We start from the raw sequence: 25689 nt of genomic DNA, 5'->3' as shown, positions 1-25689 counted from the left end.
AAAGAACTTTTTGAATTAGTTCTTTTCCTGATAAAATGATATTTTAGATTTTCTCAGTTTGGCATGACGTATAGATAGATGAAATGCTTGAATTCTTCCCCCATATTCTTTCAGCTTTCCTTTATTTCTTTAATTAGCTAGTCTTTATTGTGATTTTTCAACTTTTGAGATTTTAGCTTTTCGGAGAGTCCATTTTCTTCCGGTTTACTTTTAAAGTGTTCCCCATGTAATTTCTTTTTCTGGAACTTTTATCTGTTTACAGGGTGCATGGCACTACAGTTGCAGAGATGCCTCTTATTGCTACTTGCAGTCAATACCGCCGCCAGGGAATGTGTCGATGCCTTATGATTGCTATTGAAGAGGTAAAAGTTTGCAGTCAACTCTGCAAATTCGGTCAGTTTTTGTAGTAATTGGATTTTACCTATTGCCAAGAATTGCTTAGGATGGGGTTTATTTATCTTTTGTTTGGATAGAATGATTCTAGTATTTATTTGAAGTATGGGTCCTTTTTTCATACATTTTTATTTGGACAGAGTTTTCCCCATACTAGACTATAATATTGCCTTGTGTCCCTTGAGCATATAAGAAGTTCATACTTATTATATAGCATTAATAGAGTTGGAAGAAATCCAATTTTAAAAGCATGCCCTTCTCAAGGGCCAAGGGATACATGGTAATTTTATGAACTGGATTGGAAGAAATACCTCCAACCAATTTGGGGGAAATTTTTCTACACAAGTTGAGAATTTTCAGTACTAAACCCATGTATAGCACATAGATCGGAGCATCAATTTACAATTCGTTTTTCCCACAAATTTCTTCATATCAAGATTTTCTAATTGCTTCATTGTTTGTCATATTCTTTCTCCATGGCTTGGTGGCTCCAGATGCTAATATCTTTCAAGGTGGAAAAGCTTGTGATAGCTGCCATTCCAAATTTAGTGGAGACATGGACAGAGGGTTTTGGCTTCAAACCTTTGGAAGACAACGAAAAGAAAAATCTGAATAAGATCAACTTGATGGTTTTTCCTGGAACAGTTTTGCTCAAAAAACCCTTGTATGAAATTCAAAAGGCAGATAGACATTCTGGTGAGTGTTGTCTCGTCCCTTTATATGACTCCATTTTCATGCTGGCTTTTAAATTTTCTCACAGCTTAATTCAATTCTTGGATGATAAAGAACCAGGTGATAAATCACCCTCAAGAGCAGATGAATCAACTAAAATGGAAGAGTCCCTGCAGAAATCTGGTGGAAACTCCTGCAGCAAGAAAGTCGGTGCTAAATCGATAATTGAACCTGTTGAAGGCAAGAATTTGCAAGAATTTGAAACTGAAAGTGAACTGGCAGCCATTGATGGTGATATGGGACAAGTAGATGCATCCTCAATTGGAGGAGAAGAATCTACTTTCCATTCCGGAGGAGAGCTCAAGATCGAGTCTGTACAGCAAGATGGATACTTTTTTGCTAACCAAGTCGTTACGGAAACGGAGATTGGACGTGCGGAAGGCAACGATCTGCAGGAGTTATTAAAAGGTGGTGCAGAAATGGAAACCAGACTTGTGGATGCAAATTTGCAGGAATCTGAAGATGGAGCTAAAACGGAAATCATTCAATCTAATGGAAACTGTTGCACAAATGAAGTTGATGCTCAATTGGATATCAAGCATACAGAAGGCAAGGAAATGGAAGTAGGTGAAAGCCAAGTAAATACTCTGCAGGACCAATTTTCAGAACTGTCCTGTGTGGAGTCGGTTCCAACATTAGGGGATAGCCAGCCTAAAATAGTTGTTGCTGGTAATGAATTCTATGGTTTGTATGATGAAAGACAACTTTCTTTGGACGAACAGCCCCAGAAAGCCTGCGAGTTGAATGAAAAGTAGAAATTTATTATGTGTAGAAAAATTGCCTGATGACCAGAAAACAAACGTTTAAGTGGATAGCATGGCCTTATAAAAGCCGCCTGCAAATCTGGAGAAGTAACAAAAACGAAAGATTTAAAACACCCAAGATAGGACAAGAATAAGGTCAGTGGAGTGGGAGGGAGCAAAATGGGGCTTGTATGTGTATGTGTTAGTATTGTGTTTCACATTAAGAAAAAGTAAAAAAGTGAGTAGTTAATATCCTTAAGCAAGTAGTTAAAACACCCATGTACTTACCTGTCATGAGGTGTCCTATAAATAATAAAAAGCTTGTTCGCAGGTACTCGAGAGTTGCTTACCGACTCAAACAGAGGAATCTCCTTTCTCCGGGTTTTTGTCCTCGGATAATGCCTACCAGACTTCTCGACAGTGACAACAGGGGAGGTAAGGGAAACATTTAATGCTTTATCCGTCTTATCGAAGAAATGGCAAATGCATTAAATGCGGTAATATCTTGAATCCTGTTAGTGTGACAACTCTCTTTTACCATTGGAGTAATGTTAAAAGGATGACTATTGTTTCACTTTTGTCCTTCCAAAAGCGACATAACTTTTATAATTACCATTGAATCAAACGTCAATAGTAATTTATTCAAAATCTAATGATTATTTTAAAAGTTATATTTACTTTTAAAAAAAAGTTAAAATAATAGGAGAACAAAAGTCATATTTTTAGAATTATTTTTACCGCTGTGAGAAGAAGGAAGGGATATAGTGCGGCATGGCTACCGTCCTGTGAAGATTCAGCTGGGTCTGGGCTAGCGTCCCTTTCTAAAACGACTAGGCCCAGACCCAGCAGTCTATTTCTATGGTTTTAGGAAAAAATAAAATAAAATAAAATTATTGCAGTGTGGAATTTGCATCAATATGGTAAACAGTCGCAAGCTCTGGTGAAGAATCTTCTGAGTTATGATTTGCGTAAATATAATGGATGAATATTATTGGGAGGTTTCGGAGTTTGGTGCAAAATCATTGTCATTTACTAAACACGAATCTTCAAATAAAAGGAAACAAAGAAAAAAGAGAAAAAGGATTTTCAAATGTTTTCAGTATGAACTCGGGTCCAATCCTGGCCCAACGATCCGGATCCGAACCCGTATTACCAACTGCCGTTAACAGAACCACGAAGCTTCTCCTTCTCCGAGAAAACTCTTCTGAGACTGACTCACCTGAGTCTCTCTCTCATTTTCCCTGCCATGAAAGCAGACCTCACAACCAGTTATTCCGTACAATCCCACGAACCCTAGACCTCTTCTAGTCTAGGGTTTTTCTTTTTCTTATTCTCTTTCGCCACCATGCCTTCCTCGCCCAAGTTCTTCCACGCGCAGCACCGCGCATCGCCGTCCCCGCGCAGATCGACGGTCCTGATCCTCGCCAGCTGCCTACTGATCGGGTTCTCGGGGTTCATATTCGGACTCGTGGCAATCCTCAGCCCGGGCATGTCGCCCAAAAGATGCTCGAACGCCGAGCCGAGAACGGTCCGAGTGGTGTGGGAGCGAGGCGCAGGGGATGGGAATGCGAATGCGAATGCGAATGCGAACGGGATTGATGGGGATCCGAAGCGGCACAAGGTCATGGGGTTTGTGGGTATTCAGACAGGGTTCGGATCCGTGGGTCGCCGGCGCTCCCTGCGCCAGACTTGGATGCCGTCCGATCGCCAAGGCCTTCAACGGTACCATTCTGCTTTTCCTGCATTAACTGATACCAATCTTAGCTTTAAATGTTCGTAGGTGGCTTTGCATGTATGTATATACATACGCATGTATGAAAATGCTATGGTTCGAGCTAGTAGTCTAGTGATTTACAATTCCAGTTCAAATTTTGAAGAATGAGAAACAATTCTCTGGAGGTGAGAGATGAACAATTTGGGCGCTTGAAGTAGTCAAACAAGTTAGGATCTGTATAGAAAGTAAAGGGGGAGTTGATCTCTGAAGTATTCTGGTGGGTCATAAGTATTTGGCAAAGTATTAAAATTTTTTAAAACGAAATTATGGAAATAATTCAGAGAGTGTGGATCGAACGTGCGACCTTCAACTTGCAGGTGGTAAGCATTAGATGGAGAAATTTTTGTAAGAAAAAAGGAATTGATGTAGGCTATGATTTCAACAGTAATATAACGGTAATTCTTTTTAAAGTATATTAATATTGTAGTTAGCTGATACTTGTCATCTATTTTGGACATTAAATAACATTAGTCCTTCTATTCTAATAACTTTACGGATTGGAATATGGCTTGCAGCTTGGAAGAAGCAACTGGTTTGGCTTTCAGGTTTGTCATTGGTAAAACCAATGATAAATCGAAGATGTCTGAACTCAAGAAGGAGGTGGCAGAATATGATGATTTCTTGCTATTGGATATTGAAGAGGAGTATAGTAAGCTCCCATACAAAACGTTAGTGCAAACTGTAATATAATGGGTGTCTTCCATGCTTTTAGTTTGTTACCATGAAATCAATCTCTACTCTTTTTTTCTTGCAGGATAGCTTTCTTTAAAGCTGCATATGCACTTTTTGATTCCGATTTTTATGTTAAAGCAGACGACGACATATATTTAAGGCCAGGTGACTATATTGATAAGGCTGTTTTTCAATATAATTCTATGCTTTCTTTCTGATATTTTCTTGGCATTCAATTAATCAATTCCCATTAATTGTCAGATCGCCTCTCACTGCTCTTGGCAAAAGACCGCTCTCATTCTCAGACTTACATCGGGTGCATGAAAAAAGGCCCTGTTTTCACTGACCCTAAACTCAAATGGTTAGTCCTTTTTTCTTCATTTGACATCATTGATTTCTTTGGTTTTCATTTATCTGTATTTTGACTTCATATCTGGGTGATTGTTAATCCCCCTTTCTTGCTACTAATGTATTGCTGCTCAATTGTGGAAAAATCTCAATGATACATGTCTTATATCTATTCCTTGCTATCTATTTCAGACTCACTGCATATATATATATAATGATTTTCTATTTGCTCATGATTTGACCTAGTTGACCTGATTATGATATTTCACTCACTTAAGTTGATTAGTTATTAGCAGCAAAGTTAGTACCTTTTTTTTTTTTTTTTTTAATAATAAGGATGTGATCAATTCAGTGAAATTAATGCAGGTACGAGCCACTATCCTATTTGCTTGGAAGGGAGTACTTTTTTCATGCTTATGGCCCGATATATGCTCTTTCTGCCGACGTTGTTGCAAGCTTGATTGCTCTTAGGAACAACAGGCAAGTTTTTTCCATTGCTGGGGCCTCCCTACTAAAATTCAAGCCGCTCATGCATCTCTGATTTTGTTTTAGTTGCATCTATAAAAAATAATAGGGTAACCGATGTTCATCATGAGATGAAACACTAGATGTATTGATTAATGTTTGATAGGCCTTGAAGTTTTTTATCTTTATTTTTAAGGAATTTAAAGTTGGCGTTTATACAACCATATAAAGAGAATTGGGACTGATGATTGGCCTTTTCCAGTCCCACAAGTTCTCCAGAATATCGTTGTTTTATTAGTTAGAGAAATAATAGTAATCTAAAAACTTTTCTCAACATATTGATTGAAACTTCCCACTCTTCTCCGTTCTCATTCCTTAGTGTTTTTAAGATTATTTTGGTACATCTGAGATGTTACGTTCTAGTCAAGATCATTGCCAAAGTCCTTGCCAATAGGTTGAGAGGGGTAGTGGAGAAGATTATTTTGAAGTCCTATAATGCCTTTGTTTAAGGTAGGCAAGTTCTTGATTCAATGCTTATCACAAATGCATGTCTGGATGGTAGGATTAGATCTGGTGAACCAAGGGTGCTTTGGAAGCTGGATATTAAGAAGGCAAATGATCATGTCAATTGGGAGTTCTTACTGTATTTGTGGAGAAGGTGCAGATTCAAGGAGAATTGATGCTTGTAAATAGTGCATTGCATCTCTTTGGTGCGCTTCTTCGTTTTGGTGAATGACAATTTGTTTGGTTTCTTCAATAGCTCTCATGGGTTGAGGCAAGGAGATCCTTTTTCTTCTTTTCTGGTTGTCATTGTTATGGAGGCTTTTAGTAAAATGCTTATTGGAATTGTTGATAGGGGTATTCTCTCAAGCTTCTTTGTGAAGTCTAGGCACTTTGGTGGGGTTAGTATATCACACCTGTTGTTTGTGGACAATACCTTGATTTTTTGTGGGGCCAATCTTGATCATCTTCGGTATCTCTGTGCTTTATTCTTATGTTTTGAAGCTCTCTGGCTTGGAGGTTAACCTGGCTAAGTCAGAATTAGTTCCTATGGGTACTGTGGATAATGTAGATGGGCTGGTGGGCATTTTGGATTGTGGGGTTTCCTCTTTGTCTTTGAAGTATTTTGGTCTTCTGCTGGGGGGGCATTATATAAGGCCAAGTCTATTTGGGATGGTGCAGTAGAAAATTGCGAGGATCAAGAGAGGACGTTGGAAGAGCTTTAAGTCCTTTTTTTATTCTCTATTTACCTGGATGGCTGCATTTCTAGCTCCTTTGGTGATTAGTTTTAATAATTTTCTTGTTATTTTTTCTCCTTCTAAACAAGCATTTCACTTGAATACTTCCTGTGTATTGAAAGAATGGTAGTCAGTGCAATCTGCCCTCGCTCTCCTCCCCAAACAAAAGAAAGCCCAAAGCACTGGAAGTTATATTCTCATGCGTTCACCTGCAGTATCAGTTATCCAAATGACTGGAGGTTTAGGCCTCACATCTAGATGGCTCCCATTAGACGTAGAATACACTCCATATATATATAAGTAATGGAGAAAAATGATAACAGATGCACTGATGCACACGTATAAATGATGCTTTTTTCCTTTTCCAATTTTTGAATCTCAACCTTGTATATCTTTTGTTCGAAATTGCAGCTTTAGGATGTTCAGCAATGAGGATGTTACAATTGGGGCATGGATGCTAGCAATGAATGTCAACCATGAGAACAATCAAGCACTGTGTGAACCAGATTGTACACAAACATCTATTGCTGTCTGGGATATTCCTAAGTGTTCAGGTTGGTGTTTTCTCAAATAAACTATAGAATTTTAATAATAGTAAATAATGAAAAGAAGCCAAAGGTCAAGAGTTTGTTCTGGTAGTCTATCATTTTCTCACTCCCTCTATACAATTAACTACAGACGCCCGTGTTTCTTTATTTGTGTATTATGGGGACCTCAAAAATGTCCACATGATGCTGGATGACTACAATAGATAACAGTATATTGAGGATCTGGACTTCTGATGGAGATAAAACCGTTCCACGTTTGACATTATTCATCCCATTTTCTTTTCTTATACATTTGACAGACATTTATGCTCTGGCATGTAGTTTATAGTAAATATAAAAACGATAATCATTGCAAAAGGTTGGAGTCATCTTGCAAAGAATGATGCGGAAATGTTTAATTGAACTTTTGCTTGATAAATGAATAACAAATCTGTGCATGATAAAGGCATGAGTCTGTGCTATAAATTCAACGTTGGCCTCTTTTTATTTGCTTCATAAAATATTATGGGGTGTATCTTATTCGTGAGAATGAGGAGAATTAAAATTCTTCAAAAGTGCTTGGTTATTGCTTAATAAAGGTATATATATTTACTCTTAAGTGCAAATCCAATGGTGATTTTAAAAGATACATCAACTTTAGAGGGATAAAATGATAGTCATTCACTCCTGGAGAGGAATATATGTTTCATGACCTTGCTCTTCATGCAGGGCTCTGTAACCCAGAAAAGAAGTTATTAGAACTTCATCAAAAGGAAAGCTGCTCAGGGAGCCCTACTCTGGCTTCTGATGACTAGCATTCGTGTGCGCATTTTTTCCCCCTCTCGAAGCCAATAAGCAGAGAAGTTAAATTGAAGAAGCACTCTGCTCCTACAAGGTCCTGCTGATGATACCAGATGTTATTCTGTATTTTCAACTTTCTCCCATATTTGGTTTTTGTAATCTATTCTTTCTTTCATGTTATAAGTTGGTAAAAGAAAGTAGAATTTTGTACTATACAGCTTTAGACTTACTCTTTTGTGGGCATCAATGTTTATAGAGTGTAGGAAGACATGTAGTCATTAGAGATATAAACTTTCATTCTTTAATCAAATATCATTCTTCCGAAATTTCTATTACTTTGCCTTGCACATCTCAAATAGATAATGGTGAATTCACATTTTTGCTCTATCGCTCTATTGTTGTGTATGTGGTTGCGCCGCCTATTTGGACATACATTTTTTACAAACTGGGTTGTAATCTTGTAGAAAAATCTCTCTAACTCAGTGTCATATGTCTCTTAACATGTGAGAAGTATATTATTTTTTTAATAGCAAATGTTTCTCACATGTTTTTTTAATAGTATTACAAAAAAAAAAAAAATGGCACTTTTAGAAATTGGGTTGAAAGAATTCTTACAATCCAGTTTGCAAGAAATTTACATGCATCTTAGATAGGCTGGATTAATGCCCAACACATTTCATATAATTTATGATTGTGCCTTTAGTGCTTTACATAGCATATTAGTTAAATGGTTGATTTTTATTTTTTATTTTTTCGTTTAAATTTTTGGGATAAGTTACGATTTAATATGGTATTAGAGCAAATGTTTTAAATTTGAATATTGACTATACAGATAAGTAATCAGATTACATGCTTCTTGTATCTTTTCTTTATACTCAGAAAACAGTTTTTTAAAGCTATTTTCTGACAACACAATCAAATAGGTCCCACGTAGTTGTTTTTGTTTCTGTTTTTTAACCCTTTCTACCTTATGCAAATGAAACTCTTTTGACTCCACCAGCAACCCAAGCAAAACAAAGGCTCCCATCCTGCATTGGAGCTTTGCCAGGTGCAATTCTCTGCTGCATTCTGCATTATGCTGTTTATGTTTGGATGAATATCTCTTAAAGAGACCATAAACAGCAAAGGAAACAAAATTTAGAGAAAGGGGGTTGGTTCCCTCAACTGCTGGACAATTACAACAGCCAACTCCAAAGATGTTCTCTGGTCTCCTTTCCCCCTTCACCAAGCCCCATCCATTTTGATTTCAATTTATGGGTGCCCATCTTCTGACACTCCATCACCATTTCCCTTTCCACCGGCATCATATCCTGATAAGTCAATGCCTGTGGTTGACATACAAGTACATGCTTATAATATATATATATATATATACAAGTACATGCTTATATATATATATATATATACACCTGTTATGCTCCCAACCGCCATCTCATGGTCCCCCAGACATGATGCATATAAAACAAGTGATGTTTTGTTTTTTGCTTCAAGTTCAATTGAAGAACATCATTTGATGCTTTCCCGATCGAATGGGAAGAAGGGAAAACACTTTTCCTCCTACTTTCCCAAACCTTTGTTCAAGAATACGCGTCTTCTGCAACAGACAGCTACAACCCATGGTGTTTGGTATCATTTTCTATCAGATCGGACGCTGGTCGTTGAGTATGAGATCAAATAAGTTGTGGTTTTATGAGTAATGATATAAGAAGGATTAGAGTCCTCTCAAATATGACGTGGCTTTCAAAATTATCATTGAATTTGAGATGATCATTATTGATTTTTAATTTATTAGTGATTTTAAATGCCACATCATATTTTGAGGGACTCTAGGAGAGCTCTATTCCTCCTTATATCATTATTCGTGGTTTTATAGTCGAGTCATGAAGGGGCCAATTAGTAGGCTAGATTAAAATATCTTGGTATTATGCATGAATATAATATTAAGTAATTGAATCTTAATAGAAGAGTGGAGCTGTCAAAAGAGAAAATGTAATCGCAAGATCGGTGTTAATAAAATAAGTAGCCATAAACATTGGCTGTAGAGCGTGGTGGTATGTTACAATCATAAATTCTTGAATATATTCTCCTTGTAAACCGGTTTTTAAGGGTAATTAGTGCATGATATTTTATCATAACATTGAAAATGTAGGTGACTTAGGAATTTATCAATGAGTAGGGTACTATTTGATGGGCAAATTGTGATGTGAGGGGGGCTGCCAAACAATTAACTCAAAACTTGATGATGAAAAATGATTTGAAAGACAGAATAGATTTGAAAAGATTGGACCATACTTGAATTGAATGGAGCCAAAGCTAATCATTTCTTCACATATTTAATTTGGCTTGTTTGAGAAGAGTGAAGTTGAAGTGAAGTATTTAACTCCAAAGGAGCTTATGATATTCTAGTTATTTCGAAATCATTCATAATAGTAGTGGAGTGAAGAGTACAGCTCAAGGGAAGTTAAGGATAACATGGGCCTCTATTATGATTGGCCCATCAAAAGGCAATCATGCAGGGCCCATCCATATATTTTCTAACCAATAATCACAAAGAGATGCTTCTTGCCGTGTAGAAAACCTTCATCCAAACCTTATAATATACATATATATTTTCTTTCTGCTTATGATAAGATTGGACCATATAAAGTGCTGTAAAAAAAGCTACATTGTATGTGTTGTGGTTTTTTTAAAAGGAAATGTTAGGAATTTTTCTAGTGTTTTTCTAGTATCCTCTCAACTGTGATGTGGCTTTTAAAATCACAAATATCAATAATAATAATCTCAAATTCAACGGTGATTTTAAAAGCTACATCACAGTTGGGAGGACTACTAGGTTTTAACTTTCTCTTTCTTTCTCATAAAAATTTTATAATTAAATTTAGACAGTTTAAAAAATTAATTAATTAATTAATTTATTATTATTGCACCTAATCCAAATCCATTATGATACTTATGTTGGATCAAGTGGCTTTTTCAGCTTAGGATCGGGACAATTTGAAAACAGTTGACCTGTCTTCAAATTCAACTCTTTCCTAATTGGTAGCAATCCTCAGAATTCTTTTTGTATATCAAATAACTGAATAAGTACCTCATTTAAAAATAAAATCCTAGACACAAATTTTCAAAAAGAAAAAAAAAAGAAAAAAAAAAAAGCCTTTGGCCGCCCTTCTCTGAATCTGGGGTGATCTGACCACCCCTATATATATTTTTTGTTTTGTTTTTTTTTTTTTAATTTATATTTATATTTTTTTTATGATAGGAGATACGTATTGTATTATTATTGATGCTAATGCGGCATTTTAACCATTTTTGTCAAAATTTCAAATGAAAGTTTTGGCCGAGAAATTATTTGTCATATATTCTAACAAAATAGAATTTTTAGCCACTTTTTAAACCTTAGGAAGATTATTGCAAATCAATGCAACCATAGGAATTTGTTTGGTATTTTTCCTATTTTTTTTAGAAGTGTTTTGTATTTTAATTTTTTAATTTTTGGAAAATTGTGTTAATGATGGGAGCCACAATTGAAAACCCATCTAAATAAGTGATATTTGATAAGAGTTTTTAGCATGCTAAATACAACTCATATTAAATTTCAGTACTTTTAAAAAAAAAAAAAAAATTACGACAAATGAGAGCTAATGTAATTGTGTAATATATTTTAGGGTTAATGCATTTTTAGTACCCAAGTTTTAATGCTTTTATTTTTTTTTTTTCCATGTAGGATATGTTTTGTACCATAGATGGTACTTTTGTTATTGGTGAATACGATTATAGTACATCTGTCTACATTCCATCCAGAAAACTAACGGATCGTCACGTCAACTCAATTAAAACATGCCACATGTCTTATGTCCCAATAAAAGAATTAAAGTTTAAAAACTTTTAAAATGAATAAAAATAAATAAATAAATAAACTGGCTTGAACTACCCCTTTTGGGCAAATTGGCCACCCCCATTTTGCACTAAAGGGTTGCTGCCGGCTGGCCATCCCCGTTTGGCTTGGGGTGGTTTCGACTATTCCAGACCAGTCGGTCTGAAAAACCCAGATGCTAAAAGAGTATACCTTTCTTTTTTATTTTCAAACTCTGGCTTCCATCTTGAGTTGGAAGGGTTGAGTTTGAGTAGGATATTATAATATATAGGGATAAATGTAAAATTGGTCCTTGTGGTTAGCATCAATTACAAATCACTTCATGTGGTATAAAAAATAATTTATAGGTTCTCTATGGTATGCCAAAATAACAATTTACTCCATGAAATCAATTTTCATCAAGTAACTTAACAAAATTTGCCACTTTGCCACATCATACTTAATAAAAATGTGACGCGTGTTATTATTAGTTTCTGACTTTCAAAAATGACAATTAGGATTTTTCACATCATTTTATGATGGTAGCTAAAATTACACACCAGCCCTTACTTCACGTCATATGGCTATAGTAAATTAACCTAATATCTTATATCCCAAAAATTTTACTATGTGCGTAACCCTCCTCGTCTTCATCTTCGTTAGCCGCTCCACAAAATGCTACTGTCAAATTCTTGCAAAATGCTCTCAAATCGTAGCGAGGAAGATGAAAATGAGAGAGGCTTATGCACAGAGTAATTAAATTTTGGGAATAGAAGAGATTATGTTAATTTAGTATAACAGTATGATGTGACAAAGTAACGGATTATGTTAAATTACTTAACAGAAATTGATTTTATAGAATAAACTGTTATTTTGGTATATCCTGATAACCTATAAATTATTTTTTTATACCACATTGAGTGATTTATAATTTAGGCCAACTACATGCACCTACAAATAAATTATAGGGACCTATAAATTATTTATCATACCACATGAAGGAATTTGTAATTTAGGCCAACCACAAGAATCAATTTTACATTTATCGCTAATATATATAGGACTTCTATATTGGGTTTATATATATTTTTTTATTTGAGATTTCTCATTAATGTGTGATTCTATTCAAGTCATAGTGTATTCTCTTCACCTATCTCATTTCCTGTATAATATAAGGGTCATTTGTATTATAAACAAATCAACGGAATAAGATTACATTTACAATGCAACTCTTATGAGAATTTCTAATAATGGACGTAGGTGTCGAATGTCAAACCACCCTAAATTCCTTTGTGCAGTGGTCTCCATTTTCTTAACGAGTGTCTGAAAAATATTTTAAACTTTGAGCATTCCAAGCTTGATCTGCCAAAGGAGAGAGAGAAAGAAAGACTTTCCAAATTTGTTCACACTTTAAACAACAAAAAGTCACCAGTATGATTGTTTCACTTCCTTACTAATTAAATGGGCATCACATGCTGGCCTTGGAGCTCCTCTTTTCAATCAATATATATACATATATAGATGTGCAAAATCTGCCAATTCTTTGTTAAAAGGTTTGATAATTGCTGCTTTATTTTATTTTTTTACTAGTTTTTTTTTTACCTGGTTATAAGAGTGAGTCGTCAATTATTAATTAACTCAAAGTTAGAAAGCTTGTTGGAAGGCATCTGCATATATAAAATATATAAAAAGACAATAATAAAGAAAAAAACAAAGATGAAAGGGCACGTAAGGAGTAAAAACAATGACTGAACAAAATGAGGTGAGGACAAAACAACAGCCCGGCCATGAGGGAAACTTATCGACCATTTGGCTGTTAACATCAGGAATCCAAGGCCACCTTGCTCTTGCTGCACACATTGAACATGACGTTCCTTGCATTCTCATTTCTATGCATATGCTTTATGGACCCACTTAACATCATCACCCAAACTCATCTATATCTTACCATTTTCAAAACAATACTCAAATCTGACCATTACGGGTGCTTTTTCGTTCCCAACATAATATACAACTTAGCTTTTTTTCATCTATTGTAAACAGTAAATCGGCTGTTTAGCCTATTGATCACTATTCATAGTATAATTTTTTTTTTTTTTTTCTCGCTCACTTTCTTTCTTTTACTCTCTCTCCCACACAAAATAATATTTATAAAAAATAAAGAGTAGAATAAATAATATGTTGGAGTGTGTATGAAAAAATAAGTAGTTAAAGTAAAAATTTGTACTTTTTTTATAGCTATTTTGCTTACTTCTGTAACCCGCTTCCCTTAATTGAAAAAAAAAAAAAATTAACCCAACATTCTAGATTTTTGAAAATGATATATATATTACTACTACTGCTACTACTCTTTTTTTTCTTTTAACGACAGTTTTCAATTAGATTAGTTTTAATAAAATGGTCATATCACACGAGGTCTTACATCGGATGGGAATGTGCTTGGTAGCATTGTAATGCTTATTTAAAGGGCCCACGACCACAATGTCATGTTTTATGAAGTTTTACTAATTCCAACATTTATTACGTCAAAATGAGCTAAACAAGATGTCGCACGGGACTTCCCAAACGGTGCGTTCCAAATCTCTGTTCAAACTGAGTTCGTAAAAAAAAAAAAGATAAATTTTTTTACTCAAACCGACTTCCTTGTAGTGTTTTATTAAGGTTAATTAAGAGTCTAAGTAATATAAATAAATAAATAAATATAATTAGATGAATTATAAACAAGAATGTCTCAATGTGAGCCAGGATGCTGAAATGGTAATGTGTACGGATTATATATAAATTTTTGAAAATTTCAGACAGAATTATGATTAATGTCAGACCCATTTTGAAGGAGCTGTTAATAGATCGATAGATAGATTCCTATGGGTTAATTTTACGTAGAAAGCAAAGACACCTTACATTTAGGCTTTAATAATGTCCGACCACTCATGCCACACAAGCATAGGACCCCACGCTAATGGCATTGTAGGGAAGACCCTCCCCCCCAAACTTTTCTTCACTCTCGTAACCCATCAATCACTCTCAGCTTTTACTGCCTTCATCTGTCAAAGGTTCATGAAGTATGCAAATCAATGAAATCATGCAACAACTTTTTCCAAATTTCATACACTTTGGCAAACAATTTTCCTTTATTTTCACTTCTCCCAAAAAGAAAAAAATTAACCTTTTTTCATCTCTCTCTAAAAAATTAATTCAAAACTTGAAACAAAAAACTTACACAAAACTTTTAACAGACGATTTCTTTTTTGAACAAGCTTTAGCTGATGGTATGTTTGCTGAGGGACTGGATCGGACCAAAGATTCAAAAAATTCATCTCAAAATTAATTTTAATATTCTTATTTTTTACATCACATAAATCACTTTTTATTATTATTTAAATAAAAAAAATCACTATAAAATAACCTTTTTTTTTATTCATATAAAATATATATATATATATATATTTTTTTTTCACATCAATCAAATTTGTTACCGTTCCGATTCATTCTCTTTTTCAAGTTCTTTGTCAAACACACTTTAAGAGAAGTTGGAGAAGAGAACAAGGATGAATAGGTAGCCCAAATTTCAAGAAAAGTGAAAGAGGAAGAGGTGAAGTGAAAAGGAAAGGAGATAGAGAGACGGAAATGGAAGATTGACAGAAACAATCATACAAAGCTGCAGAGAAAGGATCCACACTGCCAAAGTGCAGGCATTGCCTTGGCCCCTTCCCTCGCCCCACCCCACCCCCCTCACAAAATAAAAATCACATGACCATCACGTGCCCTTGCAGCTCTAAGACAAACCCCCCTTATCCACATTCCACACTACATTAATTTTTGAGACCCTGCACTCTCCTCCTTTTTTGGCGCTGCACTCCCACTTTGTATTTTACTATTTCTTTCTCTTCGAATGAACCAAATTTAGTAGCACCAAGTCAAGCTTTTTGGGGTTGGATCTTCATTTTCACAATAAGAACCATATATATATATAGGTGTTATTTTTGTGTTCTCCTAATCTTAGATAAATATTAATTTCTAAAAACTATGTAAAAGAAATAAGGGTATGTTTATTTTTTACTTTTTTAGAAAATAATATCCAATATCAAGAAAACATCTTGCATTCCTCATCTCAATAATAGAAAGTCCAGAAAAAATAGATAAATAAACTTTGAGAAATGCTACAGTTTCTCCCAGCGTTCTCCTAGTGTTCTCATAATCCTACATGAATATTGTTTTTTAAAAAAGCAAGAAAAACACAAAAAAAAAAAAAAAAACAAGAAACAAAAACAAAAAAACAAAACAAATAAAACAAAACAAAACAAAAAAACTTACCCCACCTGTCTCTCAGAAAAAAGCAAAAAAACAATATCTACGTAGGACTAGGATAACACTAGGAGAACACCAAGAGGAACCGTAGCATTCCTCATAAACTTTGGAGAAACTTTGCTTAAGTGTTTTGGCAATTTTTGACACGAACCCAACATAAAATTAAATGGTTGAGGTTGAGGAGTCTAACCCGTTTAATTAAATGAGTCGAGTTATGATTAATTTATATAGTCTTATACCTATGCTTCAACTGATCGGAACCTGACACGCGACATAAAGGTAAGCATTTTTTGACATGGCCTGCGAACGTAACACAAACGAAATAAAAAATTAAAGGGTTAAGGTTAAGGGATTTAACTAGTTCGATTAAATGGATTATGTTAGAATTGACTTATATAGTCTTACACAAGCCTTGACACGACCTGAATCCGATACGTGAACACAAATTACTACGGTGCTACCCCTACCGTGAGTCACCAAATGTTTAACTTTTTTATCTCCTAATAAAGCGGGAAAATTAAAAGAGTCGAAACATATAACACAGATATTACAAATTTTAACAATTCAAAATTTTGTTTGCAAAACCCTTAACAATTAGGGTAAGTAAAATTTTCCCATAAAAGTGACCATACATATTAACTAGGAAAAATGTAATTGCCAGACCATGAGGAAAATCTAAAAACTCCTAGCCTTGGTTATCCATATTTTATTTTCCGAGCTCCTTTAGTTGTTTATAAGACATTACTCGCTGTCTCTCTCTTTCATGTGATGAACATGCAGGTTCTGACCCCCATGATTATGGGGTCTGCACATATATATATAACCGTACTCTTGCACACTGAGGTTTCAAAGTCCGAGACATTCTAAGTACACCGTCTTCCTTCATCACTCTCACATGGCAGGTCAGACCCTTGGAAATCTAAAATTTATACCCTAGTTGTCATGGACTCTATTGTCTTTAATCTGTGGGTGAGATTAGAGGGATTTGTATATATGGTTTTGAAAGAGTGTTGAGAAAATATGGATGTTTGAAGATGTGGTGTCAAGAAACAAATTTTGTTTACTTTGTATTGTAAAATAGAACATTTTCTTGTCAGATTTTTAAACCAGTACAAAACATGTTACCATATAAAATAACAATATATTATAATAGACGGCCAAAAATAATTAAAAATTACATTTAACCGTATTTATTTGAGCGATTAAATGGAGAATTACAATAATGGAAATCTGAAGAGAAACTGGTAGAAATGGATCGTCTAGCCTGCGTCTAATTGTGTGTTTTTGACCTAGCTTATAAATAAGGAGCATGTGTATTCCGTCTATGTGACATTATCGCTCAAGAGAAACATAGAACCTCAAGAATAAAAACATGAAGAAAATTGTGTAGAGATGTATGTTTTAACTTATGCCTAATAATGTCACATAGATGGAATACACGGACTCCTTATTTATAGGCGAAGTCAAAGTCCTTCAAGTAGAATGTTATCTTAATTATTCTTTCTATCTGTCCCCAAGACGTAACTCAATGGGAACCATTCTTTATGAAACGGATGTTACTAGTTTGAATCTTTCCCTCTTGTGTGAGCATGTCAAAAAAAATCTATTCTTCCCATCATGAAATAAAAAATTAATTCCAATTATGATTCTACAAATAATTGTTTATTTGGAATAAATTACCAAACTCTGGTACCAATGATAGAGTTCTACATACAATAGAACTCCTAGAAGCAATGGCCTACTTACATATTTATCTTGTTATAGTCTACTTCTATCTCTTACATAATTATCTAGTAGTATTACTTGTTTTTCTAGTTGTAGTAGCATTATTTTACATATTGCATTAGTAGCTACGGAGTAGTATAAATAGGGGATAAGTGTAAATTATTAAGAAATTGTGGTTTGTTTCCAACCCTAATTGGATTCATTTGTGGTATCTCCTACCCGAAATGAACTCTTTATCTATATTTATGTTTATTCAGTTGTGGGTATCCATCAACCAAAAGTATCCATTTTGGTTTTATAAACCATTAGCAACATACAACTACAACTCCATTTGGTAAGTCAGTGAGATTGCAGACTTGATTTTTAACCATAAATTACATCTTTTTCATCATGACATTAAATCATACTGTGGAGTTATCTCTCCACTCATGGCTTGTGAAATTGATCTTCGATCACTTGAAATTGTTGGTTTCCTAATTCTAGAGGATCTTCTTATTTCTACTTCATCTGTATTTTGTAAATTATGAATAGGTTCATCCTGAACATGTTCTTCATAAGTTGAGTATTCTGGAATTGATTGTAGTTTAAATAATCAATTTTATTTTTCCTAAGTACAATCAATCTTCCTTCATTTGAAGGCAATTCAGTCAACTCTCATGTTTCCTCAAATTTTGTTTTTTCGAGGATAAGCGCTTTCACTAGGTTCAACATCCTCTAAATTTTTTGTACTTTTAGACTCAACAACTGTAGGATTGTGGGAAGGACAAGAAAACATGAAGCATTTGGAGTTTACTACATAATTAATAATAATAAAAAAATCCGTGAACTATTCTTGCGTATAATTTATTTGATATGGATTCTAAATTCTCATTTCAACATGACAACCTCATTAATGCAAATTATTTAAACTCGGTTTCCACCCATTCTATAAGACAAAAGGTATCTTAGAGCTAAGATAATCTTCAATAGAACCCTCAAGGATAATGGAAAATTATAATTACTAATCTTGCTAATCATTTGTCCTTTTTTTTTGTGTACATACAATAGTACGCTCTGCTTCTATTAGATCTTACGAACTTAATTTGATTTTTCTTTTGTTTCTCCAACTCTGCCTTATAGGTTTTGAAAGCATTTAATGCATGAAGCATTTGGAGTTTATTGCATAATTAATATAAAAACAAAAATCTGCGAACTATTCCTAAGTCTAATTTATTTATATGTGGATTATAAATTCTCACTTCAACATGACAACCTCATTAACGTAAATAATTTAAACTCAGTTTCTACCCATTCCATAATACAAAAGGTATCTTAGAGCTAAGACAATCTTTGATGGAACCCTCTTTAATATATACACAATGGTCTTCAACGCTTCACTCCACAAGGATAATGGAAAATTAGAATTACTAATCATGCTAATCATTTGTCCCTTTTTTGGTGTACATGTTACAATTGCATTTTCCGCCTCTATTAGATCTTACAAACTTAATTATCTTTTTCTTTTGTTTCTCCATCTCTACCTTATAGGTTTTGAAAGCATTTAATGCATCAATTTTCATTCAGAAGATAGAGATACATAAATCTTGTATGGTTATCAATAATAGAAATAAAATATCTCTAACGAGTTAGGCTAGGAGTAAGAAAAAGGCACACATATATCAATGTGTACAATCTCAAAAATACCATAACTTCATTTGGCAACTTTAATTGTTTTTTTGGTTTGCTTTCCCTGAATGTTGTCCAGATAAATACCAAATATAGTACAATTTAAGAGATTTAAAACTCCATTATTTACTAACATTTTGATTATCTCTATGGAGATATATCACAATCTCTTGTGCCATAGCATAGAGGAGTTTTCATTCACAAAGCTCCTCTTTATGCCAACATCAATATGCATAGATACGTAATTATTTTTCAAAGTTAGGATTTAGATCAATTTTCATAGAACATCAATTAATATTTCAACACTAATAATAATTCCAATTTTTTTTAAAAAAAATCAAAATTTGATTTAGCAAATTGAAACAAAAATTATTTTCTATAAATTTCTTAAATATATAAAACATTATTAAGTACTTACTAAATAAGTACTTTATGAGCAACTAAACTTTATGAGTGGACTTCCTAAGAGTCATTCGGGTCCAAATTTATTTATATCCCAAAAAATAAAATTAATACATGTGCACAAAATTTTATAACATTAATTATATGTTTATACACCAATTAGAGAAAAATTATGTGTAAACTGAATTAATGAGTCTCATATACTTTTTTTTTGACATGTCCGCACAAGAGGGGGGAGGGGGATTCGAACTTGTGACTTCCACTTCATTAAGTGTGGTCCCAGCTGATTGAGCTACCTCTTGGGGACATGAGTCTCATATACTCCACATGAATACAAGTTCTCAACCATTAATGCTCGTGTAATGGTTTCATAGCGTGCAATAAAATTTATTTACATGGTAGACATAGCAATGACAGTATGCTTCTGCATCTCCAGGATAAAACTCATTCAGCAATAAGAAAATATATCCTAAAGTATACTTTATGGAATCTACACATTCAACATAATCTGAATATGATTAACCAACCGGCCACCTCCAAGTGGTCAATGAGTTTGTAGGTCAAGCTGCAATGGTTTCTTGCAAATGCCACATAACATTCTTTGTGGCTCTCCAATAAAACTTGGGTTGCTTTGGTATCGACCCGGTATTTCTATTGCCAGTCCAATGCCAGATCTAATGCAGACATGTGCATAGATTACACTACCTACTATAGATGCATATAGAATGTTTTTCATATGCTCTTGTTCCAATGTCTTGTGGGGACACACCGATTTTTAACTAAGTTATCCCCTTTAATAATAGGTGTTACATAAGGTGTATAAATCCTTCATTAACAAAGTTCTTAATAAAATCATATGAGATACGTAACAACCTTGTAAAATTCTATGTACCACTGATGAGGGAGCAATTTTAGCCATAAATATATTTCCTTAATTTGCAAGCATTTTGATTGTTATCACAAAAACCTTCAGGTTGTGACATGTAAACATTCTCTTCAAGATCCCCATTTAGCTTTCACATTCATTTGATGACCTCTAGATCAAATGAGCTATCAATGCCATTATTACCTAAAAGAATCCTTCTTAGATATTGGAGAGAAGGTTTCATGACAATCAATGCTGTTCTTTTGAGTAAAACTATTGGCTACAAATCTAACTTTATATTGTTCAACATTACCATAAGTATCCATTTTGGCTTTATAAACCCTTTAGCATCATATAGCTACAACTCCCTTTGGTAAGTCAACAAGATTGCGGACTTGATTTTTAGTCATAAATTCAATTTCTTCCATCATGACATTAAACCAAAATATGGAGTTATCTACACTCATGGCTTGTGAAACCGATCTTCGATCATCCTTAAGTTTGACATCAAAATCAGACTCTTAGAGGTATACAATATAATCACTAGGAAATTGCAGGTCTCCTTATTCTAGAGGATTTTCTTCATTTTGTAAAGTATGAGTAGGTTCATCCTGAAGATGTTCTTTATGAATTGACTATTCTAGAACTGATTGTGGTTTAAAATAATCAATTTGACTTTTGCTAAGCACAATCAATCATCCTTCATTTGAAGGTAATTCAATCAACTCTTATGTTTCCTCAAATTCTATCTTTCAAGGATAAGCATTTCCACTAGGTTTAGCATCCATTAGAAATTTTGTATTTCTAGACTCAACAACTTTAGGATAATGAGAAAGACAAGAAAACCTTAAGCATTTGGAGTTTATTGCATAACTAATAAAAAAATTCGCAAATTATCCCTAAGTCTAATTTATTTAGATGTAGATTATATCACTTTAATAGGACAACCTCATTAATGTAATTCAATTTCCACCCATTCCATATTGCAAAATGTATCTTAGAGCTAAAATAATCTTGGATGGAACCCTCTTTAATATATATACAATGGTCTTCAACGCTTCACTCCACAAGAATATGGGAAATTTAGAATTACTAATCATGCTCATCATTTGTCCCCTTTTTTGTGCACATACAATAATACTCTTCGCCTCTATTAGATCTTACAAACTTAATTTTTTTTTTTTTGTTTCTCTGCCTTGCCTTATAGGTTTTGAAAACATTTAATGCATAAACCTTATAATTCAGAAGATAGAGATACATAAATCTTGTATGGTTATCAATATAATAGAGATAAAATATCTCTGACCACTTAGGCAAGGAGTAAGACGTGCACAAATGTCGGTGTGTACAATCTTAGGAATCTCATAACTTCTTTTGGCAACTTTAGTTGGCCTTTTGATATACTTTCCCTAAATGCAGTTTAGATAAATATCAAAGATAGTACAATTCAAGAGGTTTAAAACTCCTGCATTTACTAACATTTTGATTATACCTATGGAGATATATCACAAGAGAAGATAGAAGTTTTCATTCACAAAGCTCCTCTTTATGCCAACACCAGATATGTAATTATTTTTAAAGTTGGGATCTAAACCCATTTTAACATAACATCAATTAATATTTCAACACCAATAATAATTTTAATTTTTTTTTTAAAAAAAAAATATCAAAATTTGATTTAACAAATTGAAACAAAAATTATTTTCTAGAAATTTCTAAAATATATAAAACATTATCAAGGTCTAAAATATAAATAGATTTTAAAAATTAATCTAAAGGTCCTAACGGCATCCAATCGTACATATCTTTTTTCCTTCATAAACATATTGTTCAAATAAATTTGGAGCTGCCTGACTATCTCCTCTTGTTGGAGATTCTTTTACTTTCTTTGAGAGTCCCAACTCCTATTTTCACTCTTAATCATTTTCAGTAATTAAATACAAGGTGTCCCGTTTTAATTGGACGTTTTTATGGTTTTTTTCAGGATAGTGTAATAATCTAAGATCAACTAATGAATGCAAAGGCACACATATCAAACACTTTGCTTCACTAATTTGCATGCACTTGAAGAAGCATAATTAAGTTGTTCATAAAAGTTTGTCTGCACATCCATGTGGGAGATGAGAGTTGCAATGGCTTGTGAAGTGAAGATTGAGCAAATGCTACAAAAAGATGGTGATTTATTTGTAGAGATTGAATTGAATTTGCTTCATTTCTCCATCAATCCACCCCACCCACCATCCCATTAATTACTCTTCCGTATCTTCTTTTACAAAAAGAGAGAGAAGCCCACTTCCAAAGGTAAATACGCATACACATCGGAAAGTGATGCCTTTTTATGTGTTTTTAACAGGAGACAAGACATTATGGATTTGATTCCTCAACCTATTCTTCAAGTACATCATAACATGTACAGAATAAATCTCACGTATATTAATATAATATTAGGGATTTGGATTAGAGATTGCCGACTTTCTAATATTCTAATTAGCCACCCTTCATTTTTAATTTATTTTTAAAAAAATTTCTTGGAGAGTGTTTTGTACTTTATCTTTTGAAAAGTATCGGTTAGAAATTGATTTTAAATAGTAGTTCAATTAGCTAAAAGCACGCTTTATAAAGTATAGGTCATTAATTTAAATATTTTTCATTTTTTTCTCTCCATAAGTGAATATGTAAAAAAAAATAAAAATGGTGAGAAGTGCTTTGTTTTTTCTTTTTTATATAAAAAATAATAATAAAAAAAAATAAAAAAAGTGACCCATTTGGATAATTGATATTTAAATAGAATTTTCAACATTTAAAAAGGGTTTTGAAAAACTTTGTCAAAGAATGGCCTCCAAGAGGCAAAGGTTAAAGCGTCGGTGCTTGGTTGGTGGTGAAAAAAACAAGACATTCCAAGTCTTACCAAGTACAAAGGAGTCAATTTCTAGTTTTTTCTTTAAGAAAAAACCAGACATCTCTCATGTCTATCTTTTCTAAGCTTAGGCAACTTGACGATTTTAAGTGTTCTTTATGGCCTAAATGTAATTTTAATTGTCTGTATAAAAGTTCTTGACCACCATTCTCTTTCAAACGGGTTTCTAAAGGTGAGTTTTGATTGAGATTTGTATTATTTGATATTAGAGTCAATCATTATGTTGAGTATGTGATCGAACACAGCTCGTTGAATATGAGATTGAATTGATTGTTTTTTTGTGGTCGAGACACGGAGGAAGTGACATGTATGCTAGAATAAAATGTCTTGTTACTATGTATATGCATAATATTAAATCATTGAATACTGATAAATGAGTTGAATCGCCTAAAACAAAATTCTATTATTAAGTTATTATCAATATAGTATGCCGTCGTGTATATATATATATATATATATATATATATATATATATAAAGCACTTAAATGTCTTTTTCTTGCAAACTAATTTTCAAAAGTAAATTATGCCTTTTATCTTCTTATAAAGGACACATCTAGATTATGCCGTCTATGCATGCATGATTATGTTCATTGTGGGTCAGATTCAATGGGACGAGTACATTGTGGGCACAGAGAGAGAGGAAGAGAATTTAATTGGGAAAAAAGAAAAGCAAAAGAGAGTGTACAACTCTAGCCTCTAGGAAAATCCAGAAATCAGGATTATTTTAGGAGATCGATCAAAATTTAAGGGTGATCCTCTCATTCCAAGAGAGAAACGTTCGAAAAAGACAAGTCTAATGGTTCTCTAATGACCAAAAAAAATTAAAAATGATTTGTTATTAAACAACTTTATAAGTGTTGAAACGGCGTGGAGTGGTACAAAAATGCTGCGTTTCAAAAACGGAGGCCGAATTCACACTAGATTTTAATATTAATTTCATATTAATTGATATGACATATTTTAAATAGTTAATATTTTTTTTTTAAAAAAAAAAATAACTAATATATAAAGCCATTTAAAACACGTCAGATCAACGATACGAAGTTAGTGTAGAAGTTTAACGTGAATTTAACATTACTCTAACTTTCATGTACAAAATGGGTATCAATGCATGGTGTGATTTAGTCAAAGCAGGCAGATTATCCAAAAATTAAGGGTTGATTAACTTATTTGGACAGTTTGAAAAGGGTTGAAAAGGGCATGCATAGTTTTGACTTTTGAGTCAAATTAGGCCAAAATAAAATGATGAACTATATTCATTTCCACTAGCAAACAAAGTTGAATCGTTCAAATATTTATCATTAATTCCAATCTCATATGCTTCACACAATAAGAATCGCTTCTAGAATTGAGTTCGGATTTGCATCAATTATTTGTCTAAATTATTAATAATTTGAGTCGATAGCGTGAAAGAATTCATATAAGACTCATATGCCTCCCTCTCTCTCATTTTAATTTTACCATGTTGACAAAAAGCAAGATGAAGTTTGAGTCCTTCCAAGTCAAGCATCATATTTAATTTGCTACTCTTTTTCTATTCCAAGTGTCATATTTAATTGAAAAATGCTAGAACATTTACTCCGGTCCTTTCTCTCATTCTTCTCCATCCTCCTTTTTTTTTTTATCAATTTCATGGCAAAAGCACTCCCACCCAACCCATCTTAGAAGCAAAAAAGAAAGAAAAAAAGGGTTGAACTATCATGTGAGGAAAAATAAACAAGCTCCAAAGAGAATATTCCTACAATTTCTTTCCCCCCCTCCCAAAAGAAGTATCCTTTGGCTAATTTCTTGAGCTTTAGGCAAAAGAATAGTGCATTTGCAACCTTTGAGTAATAAATTTGTAAGGAAGCTGTTGCATAATCTAGCTGTGCCAAATTTCCAATGCTCATAAAAATGCATCAACAGCAACCAACCTCCAACTCCATATATACACTTTTGTCACTCTTAAAGACCCCTCAAAATGCACTCATTATTGGGGTGGGTCGTTCCAATATTGAACGGGTTGGTGGCCACGAGGCATATATATATATATATATATATATATAATTTTATTATTATTTTTTTAAATTTTTATGAGGGAAAAAGAGAGGAGGTGGCATAAATAGAAGATGCCTCCTGCCGGGTTCCCAGCCTTAATTATGAATAAAATAAATTGAGAAAAACAAGGGATTATAATAATAATGTAGTACTTTTTAAGGCAAAGCATAATCATATAATATGACTCAACCCCCTATGAGGATGCATTTTCGGGCGTAGTACA

General features: G+C 33.5%; 2 protein-coding genes across 2 annotated transcripts in view; both read left to right on the top strand.

Moving 5' to 3' along the window:
* LOC132174729 (increased DNA methylation 1) overlaps nucleotides 1-1890 on the top strand; it is a 23880-nt gene extending 21990 nt beyond the window's left edge. The window contains exons 8-9 of the mRNA XM_059586381.1: nucleotides 888-1089; nucleotides 1180-1890. Of these exons, the coding sequence (XP_059442364.1) occupies nucleotides 888-1089; nucleotides 1180-1880 (903 nt within the window). The 3' untranslated portion in view covers nucleotides 1881-1890. The remainder of the gene's footprint in view (nucleotides 1-887; nucleotides 1090-1179) is intronic.
* Nucleotides 1891-2886: 996 nt separating this feature from the next.
* LOC132174849 (probable beta-1,3-galactosyltransferase 14) lies at nucleotides 2887-8023 on the top strand. Its single transcript, XM_059586551.1, has 7 exons — nucleotides 2887-3590; nucleotides 4158-4310; nucleotides 4397-4479; nucleotides 4576-4675; nucleotides 5029-5142; nucleotides 6777-6919; nucleotides 7622-8023. The coding sequence occupies exons 1-7, from the start codon at nucleotides 3214-3216 to the stop codon at nucleotides 7705-7707; spliced, it is 1056 nt and encodes a 351-aa protein (XP_059442534.1). The 5' UTR covers nucleotides 2887-3213; the 3' UTR covers nucleotides 7708-8023.
* Nucleotides 8024-25689: the final 17666 nt, after the last annotated feature.

This window comes from Corylus avellana, chromosome ca3 (genome assembly GCF_901000735.1).
Source record: "Corylus avellana chromosome ca3, CavTom2PMs-1.0".
NCBI classification, from domain to species: domain Eukaryota; kingdom Viridiplantae; phylum Streptophyta; class Magnoliopsida; order Fagales; family Betulaceae; genus Corylus; species Corylus avellana.
This window is presented reverse-complemented; position numbering and strand designations above follow the sequence as displayed.

Bases quoted from the DNA above. Each gene is read 5' to 3' on its own strand.
- LOC132174849 (XM_059586551.1), top strand. From the start codon at position 3,214: ATGCCTTCCTCGCCCAAGTTCTTCCACGCGCAGCACCGCGCATCGCCG. The intron at 5,143-6,776 runs GCAAGTTTTTTC...TCGAAATTGCAG, and splicing joins ATTGCTCTTAGGAACAACAG to CTTTAGGATGTTCAGCAATG. The intron at 6,920-7,621 runs GTTGGTGTTTTC...CTCTTCATGCAG, and splicing joins GGATATTCCTAAGTGTTCAG to GGCTCTGTAACCCAGAAAAG.